This window comes from Neomonachus schauinslandi, chromosome 4, assembly GCF_002201575.2.
Source record: "Neomonachus schauinslandi chromosome 4, ASM220157v2, whole genome shotgun sequence".
Lineage (NCBI taxonomy): Eukaryota > Metazoa > Chordata > Mammalia > Carnivora > Phocidae > Neomonachus > Neomonachus schauinslandi.
Genome location: NC_058406.1, coordinates 76,556,064 through 76,575,745, shown reverse-complemented (window position 1 = coordinate 76,575,745; position 19,682 = coordinate 76,556,064). Strand labels below are relative to the sequence as shown.

Sequence of the window (19,682 nt, the reverse complement as noted above, 5' to 3'; positions counted from 1 at the left end):
AAGACGCTTAGGAGATCTGTTGGGAGCACGTGGATGGGCCTTTTTAATGGTAATCCTAGTAGTAGTAGTAGTAGTAATAGTAGTAGTAGCAGAGGCAGTAGAGGTAGTAGTAATGTAATAACGGCAAACATTTGAGTACTTACTATGCTAGGTAGTGTTCTAAGTGTCATAAAATGTTTAATTTTCATGTAAAGCATAGGGGATTGATATGCTTTTTTTTTTTTTTTTTTAAGATTTTATTTATTTATTTGCGAGAGAGAATGAGAGACAGAGAGCACGAGAGGGAGGAGGGTCAGAGGGAGAAGCAGACTCCCCGCTGAGCAGGGAGCCGGATGCGGGACTCAATCCCGGGACTCCAGGATCATGACCTGAGCCGAAGGCAGTGGCTTAACCGACTGAGCCACCCAGGCGCCCTTTTTTAAAGATTTTATTGGTTTTTTTTTTTTTTTAAAGATTTATTTATTTATTTGAGAGAGCGAGAATGAGAGAGAGTACATGAGTGGGGGAGGGTCAGAGGGAGAAGCAGGCTCCTCGCCGAGCAGGGAGCCCGATGCGGGACTCGATCCCGGGACTCCGGGATCATGACCTGAGCCGAAGGCAGTCGCCCAACCAACTGAGCCACCCAGGCGCCCAAGATTTTATTCGTTTGAGAGAGTGAGTGAGAGAGAGAGAGAGAGAGAGAGAGAGAGCGCGTGCGCGCCCCCAGGCGGGGGCTCTATCCCTGGACCCTGGGATCTTGATCTGAGCCAAGGCATACACTTAACCCATTGAGCCACCCAGGCACCCCAATTGATATGCTTATTAATCCACTTTTTTCAGATGAGGGATTGAGGCATCAGTTTGTTAAATAAATTGCCTAAGGTTACACAGCTAGTAAGTGGTAGAGATGACTAGAACCTGGGTACGGAGTTCATATTGATCCAGCCTAGAATAAAAAAAAGAAGTGGCCAAAGATAGATTTGTGGAGGACAATATCCGATAAAGCATAGAAAGGATCCAGCAAAGAAGATTCTTGAGAAATAGAAGGAAAACCCTAAGAACATGTTAGAAAAGCCAGGAGAAGAGAATAAGAGAAGAAAAAATGATAGTAGGAAAATAGCTGAATTTGCGTGCTAGGTATATGCCAAGTACTTCGTGTACATTTTATTATTATTTTCTCTATTTTACAAATAAGAAGCTGAGGCTTAATATCAGCAGTAAGTAGAGATGCTGGAGTTAAACCAGGTCTCTAATGTGAAAGCCCAATGCTCAACCACTGAGGGGTCCTGCATTGTAACAATATCAAGTAAGGCTGTGTGAGATGAGCATTTGTGGAAAGTAGTGATTAAATTGGGAGGAAAGGTAAAATCAGAAAGCCAGCCCAAGAAATATAATAGTTGAATAATAAGAATTTAAGAAAGAGAAGAAATCTAAGGAGTATATCATCAAAGAAAGAAATCAGGAAAACTTCCCAGAACTGAAGGACATGAGTTTCTAAGTTAAAAGAGCCCATCAAAGTGCTAACTAAAATAAAATAAAAAGATATTTGCATCAAGGCATTTCATTGCAAACTTTAACAATTAAGGGACCAAAGAGAAGAGGGAGAATTTCCCGGAGGTGAAGGGAAGTAGGATAATTAATATAATTAGAGTGGTTTCAGACTCTTCAACAAAAATAATGGAAGGTAAAAGACAACTGGAGGCAATATCTTCAAAAATCTGAGGGAAAATTATTTCTAATTTGGTTTATAATGCAGCCAAATTTTCAAGTGTTACAGTAGAATACAGATATTTTCACATAGGCAGTGTCTTAAGTTTACCTTTCAGGAAGCTATGAGAGGAGGTATCCCACCAAAATGAGAGAATGTATCAAGAAAAAGAAAGACAAGGGGTTTAGGAAACATTATCCGACCCAAAGAGAGGTGAAGGAAATACCTGGATCACACTGAAGGGAGACCCCCAGGTGACAGTTGAGCACCAGGAGCAGACAGCAACCAGTCCAGAGGGGAGCAGGTCAGAGGGTTTTAAAGTGGGCATGTTCAAAAACACAAACCTGATTAGAGATGAAGAGGGTTGTCAAGGACTCCCTGCATTGTAATCTGCTCTGTTATTTTATGGAGAAATTTGTTCATACCTAAATTTTTAAAAGCTTCCTTGATACATAATTCACATACTATACAATTTCCCATGTAAAGTGGTTTTTCATTAGTCAGTGGTTTTTCATTACCTCAAAAAGAAACCTTGAACCCTTTATAGCTCCCTGTCCCTCCACTTCCGCAGTCCTAAGCAATCACTAATCAACTTTTTGTCTATAGATAATGCCTATTCTGGACATTTCTTATAAATGGAATCATATGTGGTATTTCGTGACTGGCTTCTTTGACTTAGCATAACGTTTTCAAGATTATCCATGTTAAAGAATGTGTCAGTACTGCATTCCTTTTTATAGCTGTGACCCAAGTTTTTAAAATGTAAATTTAATTACACACTGCTTTGCCATTGAACTAAGCTCTTTTGTATATCTTTACTGAAATGTTTCTACTTTATTTTAGTCTTGTGGTGAAAATATAAATATTTATAATAAAGTCTTCAAATTAATTATATCCTGTATCACTCAGGAAACAAGATTTTTTTTTTTAATTTATTTATTTGTCAGGGAAAGGGCACAAGTAGGCAAAGCAGCAGGCAGAGGGAGAGGGAGAAGCAGACTCCCCACTGAGCAGAGAGCCCCATGTGGGGCTTGATTCCAAGACCCTGGGATCATGACCTGAGTCGAAGGCAGACACTTACCTGACTGAGCCACCCACATGCCCCCAAAAATAAGATTCTTACTTTAAGAAAATAGCCTACTTGTTAAACAAAAGGGTTCCTTGAAATTCTTATTTCTTGGCATTGCTTTAGCATGCTAATCAAAATGCCATTTTAATAGCAGTGGAAAAGAAATGATGTGGTTTAAATGCATTTGACTCTGAGCCACAAATCAATGATAAATTTTCCTAACTGAATTAAATGCTGTTCTCTCAGGCCTCTGAAGCATTAATCTAATTCTCTGGTTCTAATGTCTACTTATATATTCTTAGTGTACTGTCTTGTATCTACTTATATCACCCTACAGGTATGTAAAAAGATGTTGTTTCTCAACTATGTGAACCCTCGATCCCCTCAAAAACAAGTTCAGAATGATGTCTTTACTAATAATTTCTACTTTAATTTCGTGGTTTCATTTCATTTCAAGTATTGTTAAATACTTTAATTTTGTGAGATAATATGATACTGTTCCAGGTGCTATAGCTGTATAAAAAACCACCATAAAACTTAATGGCTTAAAATAATTGCTTTAGGGGGGCGCCTGGGTGGCTCAGTTGGTTAAGCAACTGCCTTCGGCTCAGGTCATGATCCTGGAGTCCCTGGATCGAGTCCCGCATCGGGCTCCCTGCTCGGCAGGGAGTCTGCTTCTCCCTCTCCCACTCCCCGTTTGTGTTCCCTCTCTCGCTGTGTCTTTCTCTGTCAAATAAACAAATAAAATCTTTAAAAATAATAATAATAATAATTGCTTTAGTATGTCCATGGTTTCTGTGGGTCAGGAATTTGGACCGAGCATTAGGAGAAGGGCTTGTCTCTGCTTCAAAATGCCTGTGAAGCAGAGAAGCTGGGAAGACTCAGAGGCTGAGGTTGATTCTTCATCTGGGGTCTAGAATCATTTGATGGTGTATTCACATTCCTGTCCAGTGGCTGATACTGGGACCCCAGCTATAGGCCAGAATGCCTGTACTTGACTTCTCCTTGTGGTCCCTGTGTGGGCTAGTTTAGGTTTCTCAACACCTTGGTGGCTGGGTTCCAAAAGTGAGTCTCAGTAATCATATTTGATACACATTATTGGTTGAGGCAGTTAAAAATCAACCCAAGGAGGTCCAAACCAAGACACATAATACTTAAAATGGCAAAAAATAGTGGTAAATAGAGAGATTTAAAATATGCAAAAGAAAACAGTTACATACAAGGGAAACCCCATAATACTATCAGCAGATTTTTCAGAAAAAACTTTGCAAGCCAGATGAAAGTGGCTCGATATATTCATAGCGCTGAAAGGAGGAGGCGCCTGGGTGGCTCAGTCATTTGTTAAGCGTCTGCCTTTGGCTCAGGTCATGATCCCAGGGTTCTAGGATCGAACCCTGTATCGGGCTCCCTGCTCAGCAGGAAGCCTGCTTCTCCCTCTCCTACCCCCCCCCCCCGCTTGTGTTCCTTCTCTCTCTTTGTCTCCCTCTGTCAAATAAATAAATAAAATCTTTAAAAAAAATAATATGTATTGGAATTTTTAAAAACCCAGTCTGATTAAAAAAAAAAAAAAGTGCTGAAAGGAGAAAATCTGCAGCCAAGAATACTCTATCCAGCAAGGCTATCATTTAGAATAGAAGGAGAGATCAAGAGTTTCCCAGACAAACAAAAGCTAAGGGAGTTCCTGACCACTAAACCAGCTCTACAAGAAATGTTAAATGGGACTCTCTAAGTGGAAAGGAAAGACCATAAGTAAGTAAGAAAAGTAGGAAGCACAAAAGCAGTAAAGATAAGTATATCTGTAAAAATCAGTCAAGGGATTCACAAAATAAAAGTATGACACCATATACCTAAAACATGGTGGGGGTTGGGAGGGAGAAGAGTAAAGAATGGGTTCAAACTTAAGTGGTCATCAACTTAATATAGATTGCTATATGCAGAAGATGTTATATACAAACTGAATGGTAACCGCAAATTAAAAACCAGTAATAGGTATGAAAAAAAAGAAGAGAAAGGAACCCAAGTATATCACTAAAGAAAGCCAACTAATCATGAGAGAGGAGAGTAAGGGAAGAGAGAAACAGAGAACTACAAAAAACAACCATAAAGCAAGTAACAAAATGGCAATAAATACATAGCTATCAATCATTACTCTGAATGTAAATGGACTTAATGCTCCAATCAAAAGATACAGGGTGATGGAATGGATTAAAGAAAAAAAAAAAAAGACCAGTATAACAGGTAAATGAAACCAGGAGCTTGTTCTTTGAACAAAATTGATAAGCCTTTAGCTAGACTCATTAAAAAAAAAAATACATCAGAAATGAAAGAAAAGAAATAACCAATATGACAGAAATAGAAGGATTATAAGAGAATATTATGAAAAATTATATGCCAACATATTGGACAATCTAGAAGAAATGGATACGTTTCTAGAAACCTACAACCTCCCAAAACTGAATCAGGAAGAAATCGAAAGTTTGAACAGACCCAGTGTGGGGCTTGAACTTAACAACCCTGAGATAAAGAGTTCCATGCTGTACCGACTGAGCCAGGCAGGCACCCCCACTCATCACTTTTTTTCAGTCTAGTACTGGAAGTTGTAGCAGCATCAGACATGAAAAAAGGAATAAAAGGCATTCAAATTGGTAAGGAAGAAGTAAAACTGTCACTATTTGCAGATGACATGATACTATATATAGAACATCCTAAAGATCCCACCAAAAAACTACCAGAAGTGATAAATGAATTCAGTAAGGTTGCAGGATATAAGATCAATATTCAGAAATCCTTTGCATTTCTATACATGAATAATGAAGCAGCAGAAAGAGAAATTAGGAAAACAATCCATTTATAATTGTACCAATAACAGTAAAATACTTAGGAATAAATTTAACCAAGGAGGTGAACAACCTGTACTCTGAGAACTATAAAACATCGATGAAAGAAATTAAAGATGAGATAAACAAATGGAAAGACATTCCATACTCACGAATTGGAAGATACTGATAAATGTCCATATTACCCAAAGCAATCTACAGATACAGTGCAATCTCTATCAAGATACCAACAGCGGGCGCCTGGGTGGCTCAGATGGTTAAGCGTCTGCCTTCGGCTCAGGTCATGATCCCAGGGTCCTGGGATCGAGTCCCGCATCGGGCTCCCTGCTAGGCGGGGAGCCTGCTTCTCCCTCTGCCTCTGCCTCTCTCTCTCTCTCTGACTCTCATGAATAAATAAATAAAACATTAAAAAAAATGATTTAAAAATAAATAAATAAAAAAAAGATACCAACAGCATTTTTCACAGAACTAGAATAAACAATCTTACAATTTGGAACCACAAAAGACCCCAAATAGCCACAGCAGTGTTGAAAAAGAAAAAGCTAGACATGTCACAATCCCAGATTTTAAAATATACTACAAAGTTATAGTAATCAAAATAGTATGGTATTGGCACAAAATATAGACACATAGAACAATGGAACAGAATAGAGAGCCCAGAGATAAACCCATGATTATGTGGTCAATTAATCTGTGACAAAGGAGACAAGAATATATGTCAAGAAAAAGTCTCTTCAGCAAATAATGTTGGGAAAACTGGACAGCTACATGGAAAAGAATGAAACTGGACCACTTTCTTACAACATACACAAAAATAGAATTAAGAATCTAAATGTGAGACCTAAAACCATAAAAATCCTAGAAGAGAGCACAGGCAGTAATTTCTCTGACATTGACTATAGCAGTATTTTTCTAGATATGTCTCCTGAGGCAAGGGAAACAAAAGCAAAATAAACTTATTGGGACTATATAAAAATAAAAACTTCTGCACTGCAAAGGAACCAAACAACAAAACTAAAAGACAACTGACAGAATGGGAGAAGATATTTGCAAATGACATATCCAATAAAGGGTTAGTATCCAAAATATATAAAGAACTTGCACAACTTAGCACCCAGATAACATGTAATACAATTAAAAAGAGCAGAAGACACGAACAGACATTTCTCCAAGGAAGACATACAGATGGCCAACAGACAAATTGAAAGGTGCTCAACATCACCCATCATCAGGGAAATGCAAATCAAAACCACAGTGAGATTTTACCTCATACCTGTCAGAGTGGCTAACATCAAAAACACAAGAAACAAGTGTTAGCAAGGATGTGGAGAAACAGGAACTCTTTTGCAGTATGGATGGAAATGCAAACTGGTGTAGCCACTATGGAAAACAGTATGAAGGTTCTTCAAAAATTAGAATTCCCATATGATCCATTAATTGCACTAAAGAATACGAAAACACTAACTGAAAAGGATATATGCACCCTTGTGTTGATTGCAGCATTATTTATAATAGACAATAATTATGGAAGCAGCCCAAGTGTCCATTGATAGATGAATGGATAAAGTAGAGGTGATTTATATATATATATATATAATGTAATTAATGTTTTACATATATTATGTATTTAAGTAAAAATATATAATGTAAATCACATATATTATGTAATTAATGTAATTACATTATATATATTATATATTATGTAATTAATGTAAAATATTTTTATTACTTATAATAAAACCCTTAGTGTTGAGGGAAGAATCCCCAAGAAAGACAAGCAGGCTACAGTATGGGACCCAAGGAAAAGAAGCCAGGGGCAAATCATTTAGGCTTCCAGGCAAAAGAAGTCCTCGCCAGTGCACAGACCAGCAGCACATATTATACATGTATTATGTAATTAATGTAAAAATATATAATGTAAATCACATATATTATATAAATTACATGTATACACATATATTTATATAACATTATATATATATGTAATATTATTCAGCCATAAAAAGAAAACTTGCCATTTGCAACAACATGGATGGAGCTAGAGAGTATAATGCTAAGCAAAATAACTCAGAGGAAGACAAATACCATATGATTTCACTCATGTGGAATTTAAGAAACAAACAGGAAAAAAGGGAGACAAAACAAAAAAGACTTTTTTTTTTTTAAGTAGGGTTCTGTGCCCAACATGGGGCTTGAACTCATCATGATCCTGAGATTCAGTGTTACATGCTCTACTGAGTGAACCAGCCAGATGCCCCCAAAAAACAGAGTCTTAACTATAGAGAACAAACTGATAGTTACCAGAGGGGAGGTGGTTGAGGGGTGGGTGAAATAGGTAAAGGGGATTAAGAGTACACTTGTCTTGGTAAGCACTAATACACAGAATTGTTAAATCACTATATCATACACCTGAAACTAATATAGCACTGTGGGTTAACTACACTGGAATTAAAATAAAATTAAAATTAAAAATTAAAAAAGAAATAAAAATAGTCATTTTTGGAAGTTAAAACCATCCTTATAACTTACTATAAAATACAGAGCAGTAGAGAAACCATGATTGTTTTTCATGGGAAATCCTATTCAAATATTGTAGTAATATCTAAGATTCCTAACCTTTATTATTTTATTAAAATTTTACTTTTTTAGAACAGTTTTAGATTCATAGCAAGATTGAGTGGAAAGTACAGAGATTTCCCATATACTCCCTGCCCCCCAACACGCATTCCCCACCAGAGTGGTACATGTGTTACCAATGATGTACCTATATTGACAGTTATAATCACCCAAAATCCGTAGTTTACATTAGGGTTCACTCTTAGTGTTGGTTGTGCATTGTATGGATTTGGTCAAATGTGTAATGACACATACCCATCATGATGGTATTACACAGAATATTTTTACTATCCTAAAAATCCTGTGTGCTCTAGGCAGAGGATTCATCTCTCCTGTATTCCCAACCCCTAGCAACTATTGATCTTTTTACTGTTTCCATTGTTTTGCCTTTTTTGTATGGTTGGAATCATATATTATGTAGTTTCCCGAGATTGACTAAGCCCTTTTACAACTGAGATAATAATTCACATACCATAAATCCATCCACTCATTTAAAGTGTGCAGTTCAGTGGCATTTAGTATATTCACAAGGTTGTGTAACCATCACCACAATCCAAACGCAGAACATTTTTGTCACTCCAAAAAGAAATCCCATGCACATTAGCAGTCATTCCCTTAGGTCCTTGAAGCCACTGATCTACTTTCTGTCTCTGGGTTTGCGTATTCTGGACATTTTATATAAATGGAGTCCTACAATATGTGGTCATTTGTGCCTGATTACTAAGCATTTTTTTTTTGAAAGATTTTATTTATTTATTTGAGAGATAGTGAAGGTGATAGCGAGAGAGAGCATAAGCGGGGAAGAGAGGGAGAAGCAGACTCTCCGCTGAGCAGGGAGCCCGATGTGGGACCCGATCCCGGGACCCTGAGATCATGACCTGAGCCGAAGGCAGATGCTCAACTGACTGAGCCACCCAGGTGCCCCTGATTACTAAGCATTTTTAATGATGGTTTTGACCTTTTCAAAGTATGTTCATATTTAAAAATAAATGCATAACCCCTCTATGAGGTAGACAGGAACTTTGTGATGTCATTGTCAGATTTACTATGTCTTCATGACCTCAGTTTACCATAGGATGAGGGAAGGAGATTTAGAGGTGACAGGGTGGAGATTTGGAAAAGTACTGTAGAGTTAAAGGAAAAATAGAACATCATGATACATGAAAAAATCCTATGGGATTTCTAGAACCATGAGTATTAAACTTTATTAAAATGCAACTTCAATTAAATACTCTGGTTATATTTCAGTATTTAACATATGAAGATGAGTTAGTGAGCCTTCAGTAGTTCTAGATTGAATCCCATATCAGCTGAATTTCAGCAAAATTGAAAGGATGTCAGGATTGTGCTCTTCGTTATTCCAAACTCTTTAAATGGAAGCCTGTTGCTACAGTGTGCAGAAGGGGTATGATAAATTTGTTTTAATAAATGAAAGCAAATAGTAGGAATCTTTTGCCTTTCCTACAGTTAACTCTAGTAAGGAACTTTTATATAATGGAAATGTGAAGTATTAATTTTTGAAAGTTGTAAGCATATCTGAAATTAATGGTTGGTATTAATAAGGGGTAACATTTTTCTGTAATTTTATGTGTTAGGTTTTCTATTTACTGTGATTTGGGGATGCAAATTAGTGCCATCTTGATAATTGAATTTGTGGTTGTAATTATGTAGAAAAGATCAATAGGATAACAAATCACAATAGGATATCTTGTGGTCTACTATGGCTCCTATTCTTTGGTTCCTTTCTGGCTTTTTGCCCTGAGGAGCTGTGCTGCTGGTCTGTGCATTGGCGAGGACTTCTTTTGCCTGGAAGCCTAAATGGTCTGCCCCTGGCTGCTTTTCCTTGGGTCCCATACTGTAGCCTGCTTGTCTTTCTTGGGGATTCTTCCCCCAACAGTAAGGGTCCCCTTATCCCTTTTATACTACTGTTTCCAAGAGAAGTAAATTCTAAAATGAGTTCCTGAAAATGAGAGGTTAATAAAACTTTTGGCCCTTTCAGCACTGATAATCAAATTTTTGTCTTAGAAGTTCCAGCCTCATATTGAGTTGCTTAACTATGGCCTTAGAATCCCTTTTCCATTTTATCCTTTGCTTATTTCAAAGTATCCTGCTGGGTTGAGATGGAGGAACTGGGCACAGAGGGATAGAGAGTCATCTATGTACTGAGGTGAGAAAAAAAGCCTTGGGCAACCCATGAGGAGAATAGTGTTTGCTAAAATAGTCTCGATGGGATTGTATGCCTTGGTATTTTAATTTCTGTGTGTATAAATTGCTATATATAACTAAGATTAGCTGAGAGTATGCTGAATCCGAAAATAATTTGCAATGCTTTAGCCATTTACCTATGACATAAAATTTAAGATCTTCTCAAAGCTCATGAAAGCATGTCATAGTTTCTAGCTTTTATATATCTAAGTACTTCACAATCAAGAAGCTCTTTTCATGATAGTTTTTAGAAAATACAGTCCCTTAAAAAGCCTATTAACACCTTATTTTGTAAACTCATATCATTAAGAATGTTTAGTTTTATATAGGTATTCAAATATGGCTATTATGTTTTTCATTAGTGAATGATAATGCCATATTTGAATATTATTTATGTATATTTTATTTTTCAGCTGCATTTGTATATGTATCTGCTTAGGAGATGGATATAATTTATTTATTTTTTTAATTTTTTTTTTTAAGATTTTATTTATTTATTTGACAGAGAGAGATACAGCGAGAGAGGGAACACAAGCAGGGGGAGTGGGAGAAGCAGGCTTCCCGCGGAGCAGGGAGCCTGATGCGGGGCTCGATCCCAGGACCCTGGGATCATGACCTGAGCCGAAGGCAGACGCTTAATGACTGAGCCACCCAGGCGCCCCTGGATATAATTTATGATGACTTTATGGACATATGTGTCATTCACTTAATCTTAGAGATAGGCAGGATCTTAAGGGTTTTTTAAATTCTGGTTGCCCACTTAAAACAGAAAGTTATCTTCAACTTCTGACATTTGGCTCTTCTAATAGCTGCTTTATTATAGCCATTGGTGGGGATGTCTACTCTTTCTAGGCGTCCCATTCTATTTCTGAATATTTCCAGCTATGTGAAAATTGTGTCTTAAATCTCTCCCACTCTACTAACTCAACCATTTATCATAATTTTGTTCCTGTAGAAAAAGTCCCTTTTCTATAAAAATACTCTTTAGCTGTTTGGAGATAGGTATCATGGATCTCCTTACATCTTACTTAGGCTAAGCAACCCCAGTTTTTGTTGAATTATTAATCCTGTTACAGCATTTCCCTATCCTCATCACCCAGTGGACATGTTTTAATACCTTTGCTTTCAAATGTTTTTGACTAGAGAATACATTTTACATCCCAACTAAATATACCCATAGATATATGTACAGGTAGTACATAGTTTTAATGCATATATGTAACTGAAACAACGATTTCATAAGACAGTATATATTTACACTGATATTTTCTATTCTTTTTCATTTTTAAAAATGCTAGCATTACTTGTCATATTGATTTTATTACTCCCTGATGGATTTTAGCCTGTAGTTTGGGAAACACTGTTCTCGTTTGTTCATGTTGCAGAACTGAAATATTTTCCAAAAGCCAGGTGTTAGGATAATTGTTGCTAAAGTAGGTTTTACCTGTATCACCTCAAAGAAACTATTGTGATGGTGGCTATTAATTAAAAATAGGGTTATCACGTTCTTGATAATGAATGCAGTAAAACTAAAATATATTCAACTTTCATTTTTATCCATAGGTGGCGACAGACAAGGTTGCAGAAAAGCTGAGTTCTACTTTCTCATGGGTGAAGAACACAGTATCACATACAGTCAGTCAGATGGCCAGTCAGGTGGCAAGTCCATCTGCCTCATTACATACTACATCCTCATCTACCACACTATCCACGCCAGCCTTTTCACCATCTTCTCCTTCACAGTTGAGTCCAGACGACTTAGAACTCCTGGCTAAACTGGAGGAACAAAATAGGTGAGTGAGGTTGCTCGGCTTTTCTTTCTCTGTAGTTATATGAGCTCAGCCAGTCATTTATGTATATGTGCCATAATCAAAATTTACTCATATTAAGAATATTTATTTTCTAGTCTTTGGCTCCTTGTTTATGAAAATTACTTAACAAAAGTATTCAAGTCTTTTTTGGAGGAGTTGGTCTTAAAGTTGTACTAAAATTTTCTTCTGGCTCAGATAGCTTTAGAGCTTTGTTTTCTTAATATAGCAAATTCCCTAAATTTTTCCTGAATTTTAGAATTTTTTTAAGGCAAATAGAACTACCATTTCTTTTTCTTTTTTTTTTTTAAGATTTTATTTATTTATTTGAGAGAGAGAGAATGAGAGACAGAGAGCATGAGAGGGAGGAGGGTCAGAGGGAGAAGCAGACTCCCCACTGAGCAGGGAGCCCGATGTGGGACTCGATCTCGGAACTCCAGGATCATGACCTGAGCCGAAGGCAGCTGCTTAACCAACTGAGCCACCCAGGTGCTATCTTTTTTTTTTTTTTAAGATTTTATTTATTTGAGAGAGAGCACAAGCCGGGGTTGGGGGGGCGCGGAGAGGGAAGGACAGTGGGAGAAGCAGACCGCCTGCTGAGCAAGGAGCCTGACAAGACATGGAGCTTGATCCTAGGACCCTGCGATCATGACCTGGGCTGAAGGGAGATGCTTAACCAACTGAGCCACCCAGGTGCCCCTAAAACTACCATTTTTGATTTAAACTCTCAAACTAGTCCCCTTTGGTTAATTTGTAAAGTAATTTAATTTAGGATAGATACCTGATTTATGGTTTAGAGTGGGAAATCTCTTCAGTTTATTCTAGAAGGCGAAGTATCCTTCTCTCTTAATGGAAATGAAATAGAATAGTTGTTTGTTGAGAATGTATACTCTAGACCCTGTGTGCCCTTCACTATATTATTTTCAGAAATTCTTTCGGCCATCAGCTACAAAAGAATTATTGGAAGAGTCCCCTTTTGTGTTCAGTCAAGATATATACTACCACTGGCTTTAAGGGTAATAACAGAGACAACTTCTTTTTTTTTTTTTAAGATTTTTATTTATTTATTTGACAGAGAGAGCACAAGCAGGGGGAGCAGCGGGCAGAGGGAGAGGGAGAAGCAGGCTTCCTGCACAGCAGGGAGCCCAATGCGGGGCTCGATCCCAGGACCCTGGGATCATGACCTGAGCGGAAGGCAGACGCTTAACCAACTGAGCTACCCAGGCTTCCCACAGAGACAACTTCTAATAGCTTTTTTCACATATCATTGACATAATAAAGTACACATACTTAAGGTGTACAGCTTGATAGGTTTTGACATATGTATGTATCTGTGAAATAATCACCAAAGTCAAGAAAATGAACATATCTGTTATCCCCTTTCCCATCCCCAGGCAGCCATTGATCTAGATTAGTTTGCATTTTCTAGAATTTTATAGAAATGGAATAATATGTATTTTTTTTAAACGGAGTATTTTACTCAGAATAATTATTTTGAGATTCATGCATGTTGTAGTGTGTATGAATAGTTCATTTTTAATTGCTTAGTAATATTCTGTTGTATGGTTATATTGTAGTTTATTCACTTTTTGTTATGAAATGCTATGAACGTTATTTATGTATACAAGCCTTTGTATACATAGATGTATACTTCATTTCTTCTGGGCAGATACCTAGGATTGGAATGGCTGGTTTATATGATAGGTGCACATTTAACTGTCAGACTGTCAAAGAGCCTATACTTTATCACATTCCCACCATCAGTATATGAAATTTTTAATTCATCTGCATCCTTGCTGATACTTGGTATGGTTAGTCTTTAATCTTAGCCATTCTAACGGTTATTGGTATCTTGTATTTTTAATTTGCATTTTCTAATGGTGTTGAGCATCTTTTCATGTGCTTATTTGCCATTGACGTATCTTCTCTGTTTGAAATTTTTGCCCATTAAAAATTACTTGTTTGCTTTCTTACCATTGTATTTGAAGAGTTCTTTGTATATTTGGGATATAGTTCTTTATCAGATATATGCTTTTAAAATATTTTTTCCCCAGTCTGCAGCTTAATATTCTCTTAATAGTATCTTTTGAAGAACGTAAGTTTTAAATTTTGATGAAGTCCAATTTGAAATTGTTCTTTTATGGTTTGTAATTTTGATGAGTCAAGGTCACACAGCTTGACTCATATGTTCTTACAAAAGTTTTATAGTTTTAAGTTTTATGTTTAGGTCTGATCCATTTTGAGTTAGTTTTGTATATGGAGCAAAGTATAGATCAAAATTCATTTTTTGAATATGCATATTTAATTGTTCCTGTACCATTTGTTGAAAAGGCTATCCTTTCTTCACTTAAGTACTTTTGAGCTTTGGTCAAAAATTAGTGGTTATTGTATGTATAGTCCTATTTCTAGACTTATTCTGTTCCATTGATCTGTTTTCTCACTTAATGCTAATACAGTACTGTCTTGATTACTGTGACTTTATGTCTTGAAATCAGGTAGTGTTAATCCTCCAACTTAGTTCTCCCATTTTGGCTACTTTGGAACCTAGCATTCCCATGTGAATTTTATATCAAGTTCTTAATTTCCACAAAAATACTTCTTAAGATTTTGATTGGAACTATATTGCCTTATGTATCCTGCTGCCTTGCTAAACTTGTTGTTCTGGTAGGTTATATTGTTTTTAGATTCCATGAGATTTTGTATGTGGATGAGCATGTCATCTGTGAATAAAGCACTTTTACTTCTTCCTTTCCAATCTGGGTGCCTTTATTTCTTTTTCTTACCTTACTGCAACTGGCCAGCACCTTGAGTACAAATTTGAATATAAGTGGTGAACATACATTCTTGTTTTCCTGATATTGGGGATAAAGCATTAAATATGTTAACTGTAGGTTTTTGTAGATGGCTTTTATCAGATTGAGGAAGTTCCTTTTTCTTCCTTGTTTTCTTCGAGTTTAAAAAAAATAGGTGTTGGATTTTGTCAAATGCTTTTCCTGCATTTATTGAAATGATCATGTGGTATTCCTCTTATAGTTCAATATGGTGAATGACATTGGTTTTTGAATGTTAAACCAACTTTGCATTCCGGGGATAAACCCACTTGGTCATGATACATTGTCTTTATAAGACAATATTTTGCTCCATATTATAAGATATTGTTGGATTCGATCTAAAATTGTATTTAGAATTTTTTATCTATGGTCATAGTGGATTTGATCTGTAGTTGTCTTGGGATTTTTTTTTTTTTAAGATTTTATTTATTTATTTGAGACAGAGAGAATGAGAGACAGAGAGCATGAGAGGGAGGAGGGTCAGATTGCTGAGGCTAGGACTCCCCGCCGAGCAGGGAGCCCGATGTGGGACTCGATCCCGGGACTCCAGGATCATGACCTAAGCCGAAAGCAGTCGCTTAACCAACTGAGCCACTCAGGCGCCCTGTCTTGGGATTTTTGACATTTTTATGTAATATCTCTGTCCTCGTATTGTCTTTTCTAATATAAATGTTGGTGCTGTACATTTATTTTCAAGCCCTGCTTTAGCAATAGCTGTTTAAATTTATTGAGACTTGTTTTACGGTCCTGAATATGGTCTTATTTTGGTAACCATTTTATGTGAATTTGAGAAGAAGGTATATTCAGCTGTTGTTTGGTGGAGTATTCCGTTAATGTTGATCAATTAAATTTGATTGATAATGTTTAAGTCTACTATATCTTTGCTGTTTTCTATTTACTTGTGATATCAGATATTGACAGAGGAGTACTGAAACCTCCAACTATAATTGTGGATTTGTCTGTTTCTCTTTAAATTCTTTTAGTCTTTGTTTCGTGTAATTTGAAGTTGTATTATGAAGTATATAAACATTTGGATTGTTATGCCCTCTGAAATGCCTTCATCCCTGGTAATATTGTTTGCTTAGAAATTGACTTTATAGAATTAATACCTGTTCTTTTGAAGCTGTTTCAAAAAATATAAATGGAAGGAAAACTTTCAGACTCTTTCTTTGAGGCCAGTATTACCTTGATCCCAAAACCAGACAAAGACCCCACCAAAAAGGAGAATTATAGACCAATATCACTGATGAACATGGATGTAATAATTCTCACCAAGATACTAGTCAATAGGATCCTACAGTACATTAAAAGGATTATTCACCATAAGCAAGTGGGATTTATTCCTGGGCTGCAAGGGTGGTTCAACATCTGCAATCAATCAGTGTGATACAATACATCAGTAAAAGAAAGGACAAAAGGACAAGAACCATATGATCCTCTCAATAGATGCAGAAAAAGCATTTGACAAAGTACAGGATTCTTTCTTGATTAAAACTCTTCACAGTGTAGGGATAGAGGGAACATACCCCAATAATCATAAAAGCCATATACAAAAAGCCCACAGCGAATATCATTCTCAGTGGGGAAGAACTAAGAGCTTTTCCTCTAAGGTCAGGAACACCGCAGGGATGTCTGTTGTCACCACTGTTGTTCAACATAGTACACAGAAGTCCTAGCCTCAGCAATCAGACAACAACAAAAAGAAATCAAAGGCATCCAAATCAAGGAAGAAGTCAAACTCTCACTCTTGACAGATGACATGATACACTGTGTGGAAAACCCCAAAAGACTCCAACCCCAAATTGCTAGACTCACAGGAATTTAGCAATGTGGCAGGATATAAAATCAATGCACAGAAATTAGTTGCATTTCTATACACTAACAATGAGACAAAAGAAAGAGAAATTAAGGAGTCGATCCCATTTACAATTGCACCAAAAACCATGAGATACCTAGGAATAAACCTAACCAAAGAGGCAAAGGACCTATACTCAGAAAACTATGCTTTTAAAATATTTGAGGAAAGATACAAAGAAAGAAAGAAAGAAATTGAGGAAGATACAAAGAACAAATATTGTTAAAATGTCTATGCTACCCAGAGCAATCTATACATTCAATGCAATCCCTATCAAAATACCATCAACTTTTTTCCACAGAGCTGGAACAAATAATCCTAAAATTAATATGGAACCAGAAAAGACTCCTGATAGCCAAAGGATTATTAAAAACAAAACAAAACAAAATTGGTGGCATCACAATCCCGGACTTCAAGCTCTATTACAAAGCTGTAATCATCAAGACAGTATGGTACTGGCACAAAAACAGACACATTGATCAGTGGAACAGAACAGAGAGCCCAGAAACGAACCCTCAACTCTATGGTCAACTAATCTTTGACAAAGCAGGGAACAGTGTCCAATGGAAAAAAGACAGTCTCTTCAACAAATGGTACTGGGAAAATTGGACAGCCACATGCAGAAGAATGAAACTGGATCATTTCCTTACACCATACACAAAAATAGACTCAAAATAGATGAAAGGCCTAAATGTGAGACAGGAATCCATCAAAATCCTAGAGGAGAACACAGGCAGCAACCTCTGTGACCTTGGCCACAGCAACTTCTTGCTAGACCCTTCTCCAAAGACAAGGGAAACAAAGGCAAAAATTGGGACTATTGGGACTTCCTCAAGACAAAAAGCTTTTGCACAGCAAAAGAAACAGTTGACAAAACCAAAAGACAGCCGACAGAATGGAGAAGATTTTTGCAAATGTCTTATCAGATAAAGGGTTAGTATCTAAAATCTATAAAGAACTTATCAGATTCAACACCCAAAGAACAAATAATCCAATCAAGAAATAGAAGACATGAACAGACATTTCTCCAAAGAAGACATTCAAATGACCAAGAGATACATGAAAAAATGCTCAACATCACTCAGCATCAGGGAAATACAAATCAAAACCACAATGAGATACCACCTCACGCCAGTCAGAATGGCTAAAATTAACAAGTCAGGAAATGACAAATGTTGGTGAGGATGCGGAGAAAGGGGAACTGTCCTATACTGTTGGTGGGAATGCAAGCTGGTGTAGCCACTCCGGAAAACAGTATGGAGGTTCCTCAAAAAGTTGAAAATAGAGCTATCTTATGACCCAGCAATTGCTCTACTAGATATCTACCCCAAAGATACAAATGTAGTGATTCGAAGGGACACCTGCACCCCGATGTTGATAGCAGCAATGTCCACAATAGCCAAACTATGGAAAGAGCCCTGATGCCCATCGACAGATGAATGGATAAAGAAGATGTGGTATATATACAATGGAATACTACTCAGCCATCAAAAAATAAATAAATAAATAAATCTTGCCATTTGCAACAACATGGATGGAACTAGAGGGTATTATGCTAAGTGAAATAAGTCAATCAGAGAAAGACAATTATCATATGATCTCACTGATATGTGGAATTTAAGAAACAAAACAGGATCATGGGGAAGAGAGGAAAAAATAAAACAAGATGAAATCAGAGGTTGGGAGATAAACCATAAGAGACTCTTCTTTTTTGGGGGGGTTTCTTTTTTTAAATTTAAATTCAATTAATTAACATATAGTATATTATTAGTTTCAGAGGTAGGGTTCAGTGATTTATCAGTCTTATATAATACCCAGTACTCATTGCATCCAGTGCCCTCCTTAATGCCCATCACCCAGTTACCCGTCCCCCGCCCCCTTCCCTCCAGCAACCGTCAGTTTGTTTCCTGTGATTAAGAGTCTCTTATGGGGCGCCTGGGTGGCTCAGTTGGTTAAGCAACTGCCTTCGGCTCAGGTCATGATCCTGGAGTCCCGGGATCGAGTCCCACATCGGGCTCCCTGCTCAGCAGGGAGTCTGCTTCTCCCTCTGACCCTCCTCCCTCTCCTGCTCTCTGTCTGTCATTCTCTCTCTCTCAAATAAATAAATAAAATCTTTAAAAAAAAAAAAAAAAAGAGTCTCTTATGGGGTGTCTCCCTTTCTGATTTCGTCTTGTTCTATTCTTCCCGTGTTTGTTTCTTTTACTAACGAGAATCATGCTGTATGTATTGTTCTTTGATGTGCTTGTTGGAGATATTCTCAGCCTAGCACACTCCTTTTATCCATTATATATTCCACAGAATTAGTGTCACTATTTGGATTGCTTCATTCTGCTGTTATAATTATGCCCACTTTTGTGCACAAACTTGAACAGGGACTGGAATTTGAGGGGAAGAGTTTGAATCCTTGTCAATCTGTGGTGAAGATGTATTGACTTGGCCTTGAGCAGCTGGCAGGCCATGCATGCTGACTGAGGTAGGAGGATGGCTGGATTGTGGATTTGGGACCCACAGGCCGATGGCATTGTGTGTGACAGGGACGTGGCTGGTTTTGCTTTTAACTTTTGTTTTTCTGGGAAACTCTCTCTCCTATTCTGAATGAAAGCCTTGCTGGATAGAGTATTCTTGGCTGTAGATTTTTTTCCTTTTAGCACTTTGAATATATCATGCCACTTTCTTCTGGCCTGCCAAGTTTCTGCTGAAAAACTCACTGATAGCGTTATGGGGTTTCCCTTGTACATAACTGCTTTCCTCTCTCTTGCTGCTTTTAAAATTCT

General features: G+C 37.1%; 1 protein-coding gene across 1 annotated transcript in view; it reads left to right on the top strand.

Moving 5' to 3' along the window:
- The first annotated feature begins 1,702 nt into the window (after positions 1 to 1,702).
- EVI5 (ecotropic viral integration site 5) overlaps positions 1,703 to 19,682 on the top strand; it is a 173,707-nt gene continuing 155,727 nt past the window's right edge. The window contains exons 1-2 of the mRNA XM_021689953.1: positions 1,703 to 1,991; positions 11,978 to 12,207. Coding sequence (XP_021545628.1) covers positions 12,059 to 12,207 — 149 coding nt within the window. The 5' untranslated portion in view covers positions 1,703 to 1,991; positions 11,978 to 12,058. The remainder of the gene's footprint in view (positions 1,992 to 11,977; positions 12,208 to 19,682) is intronic.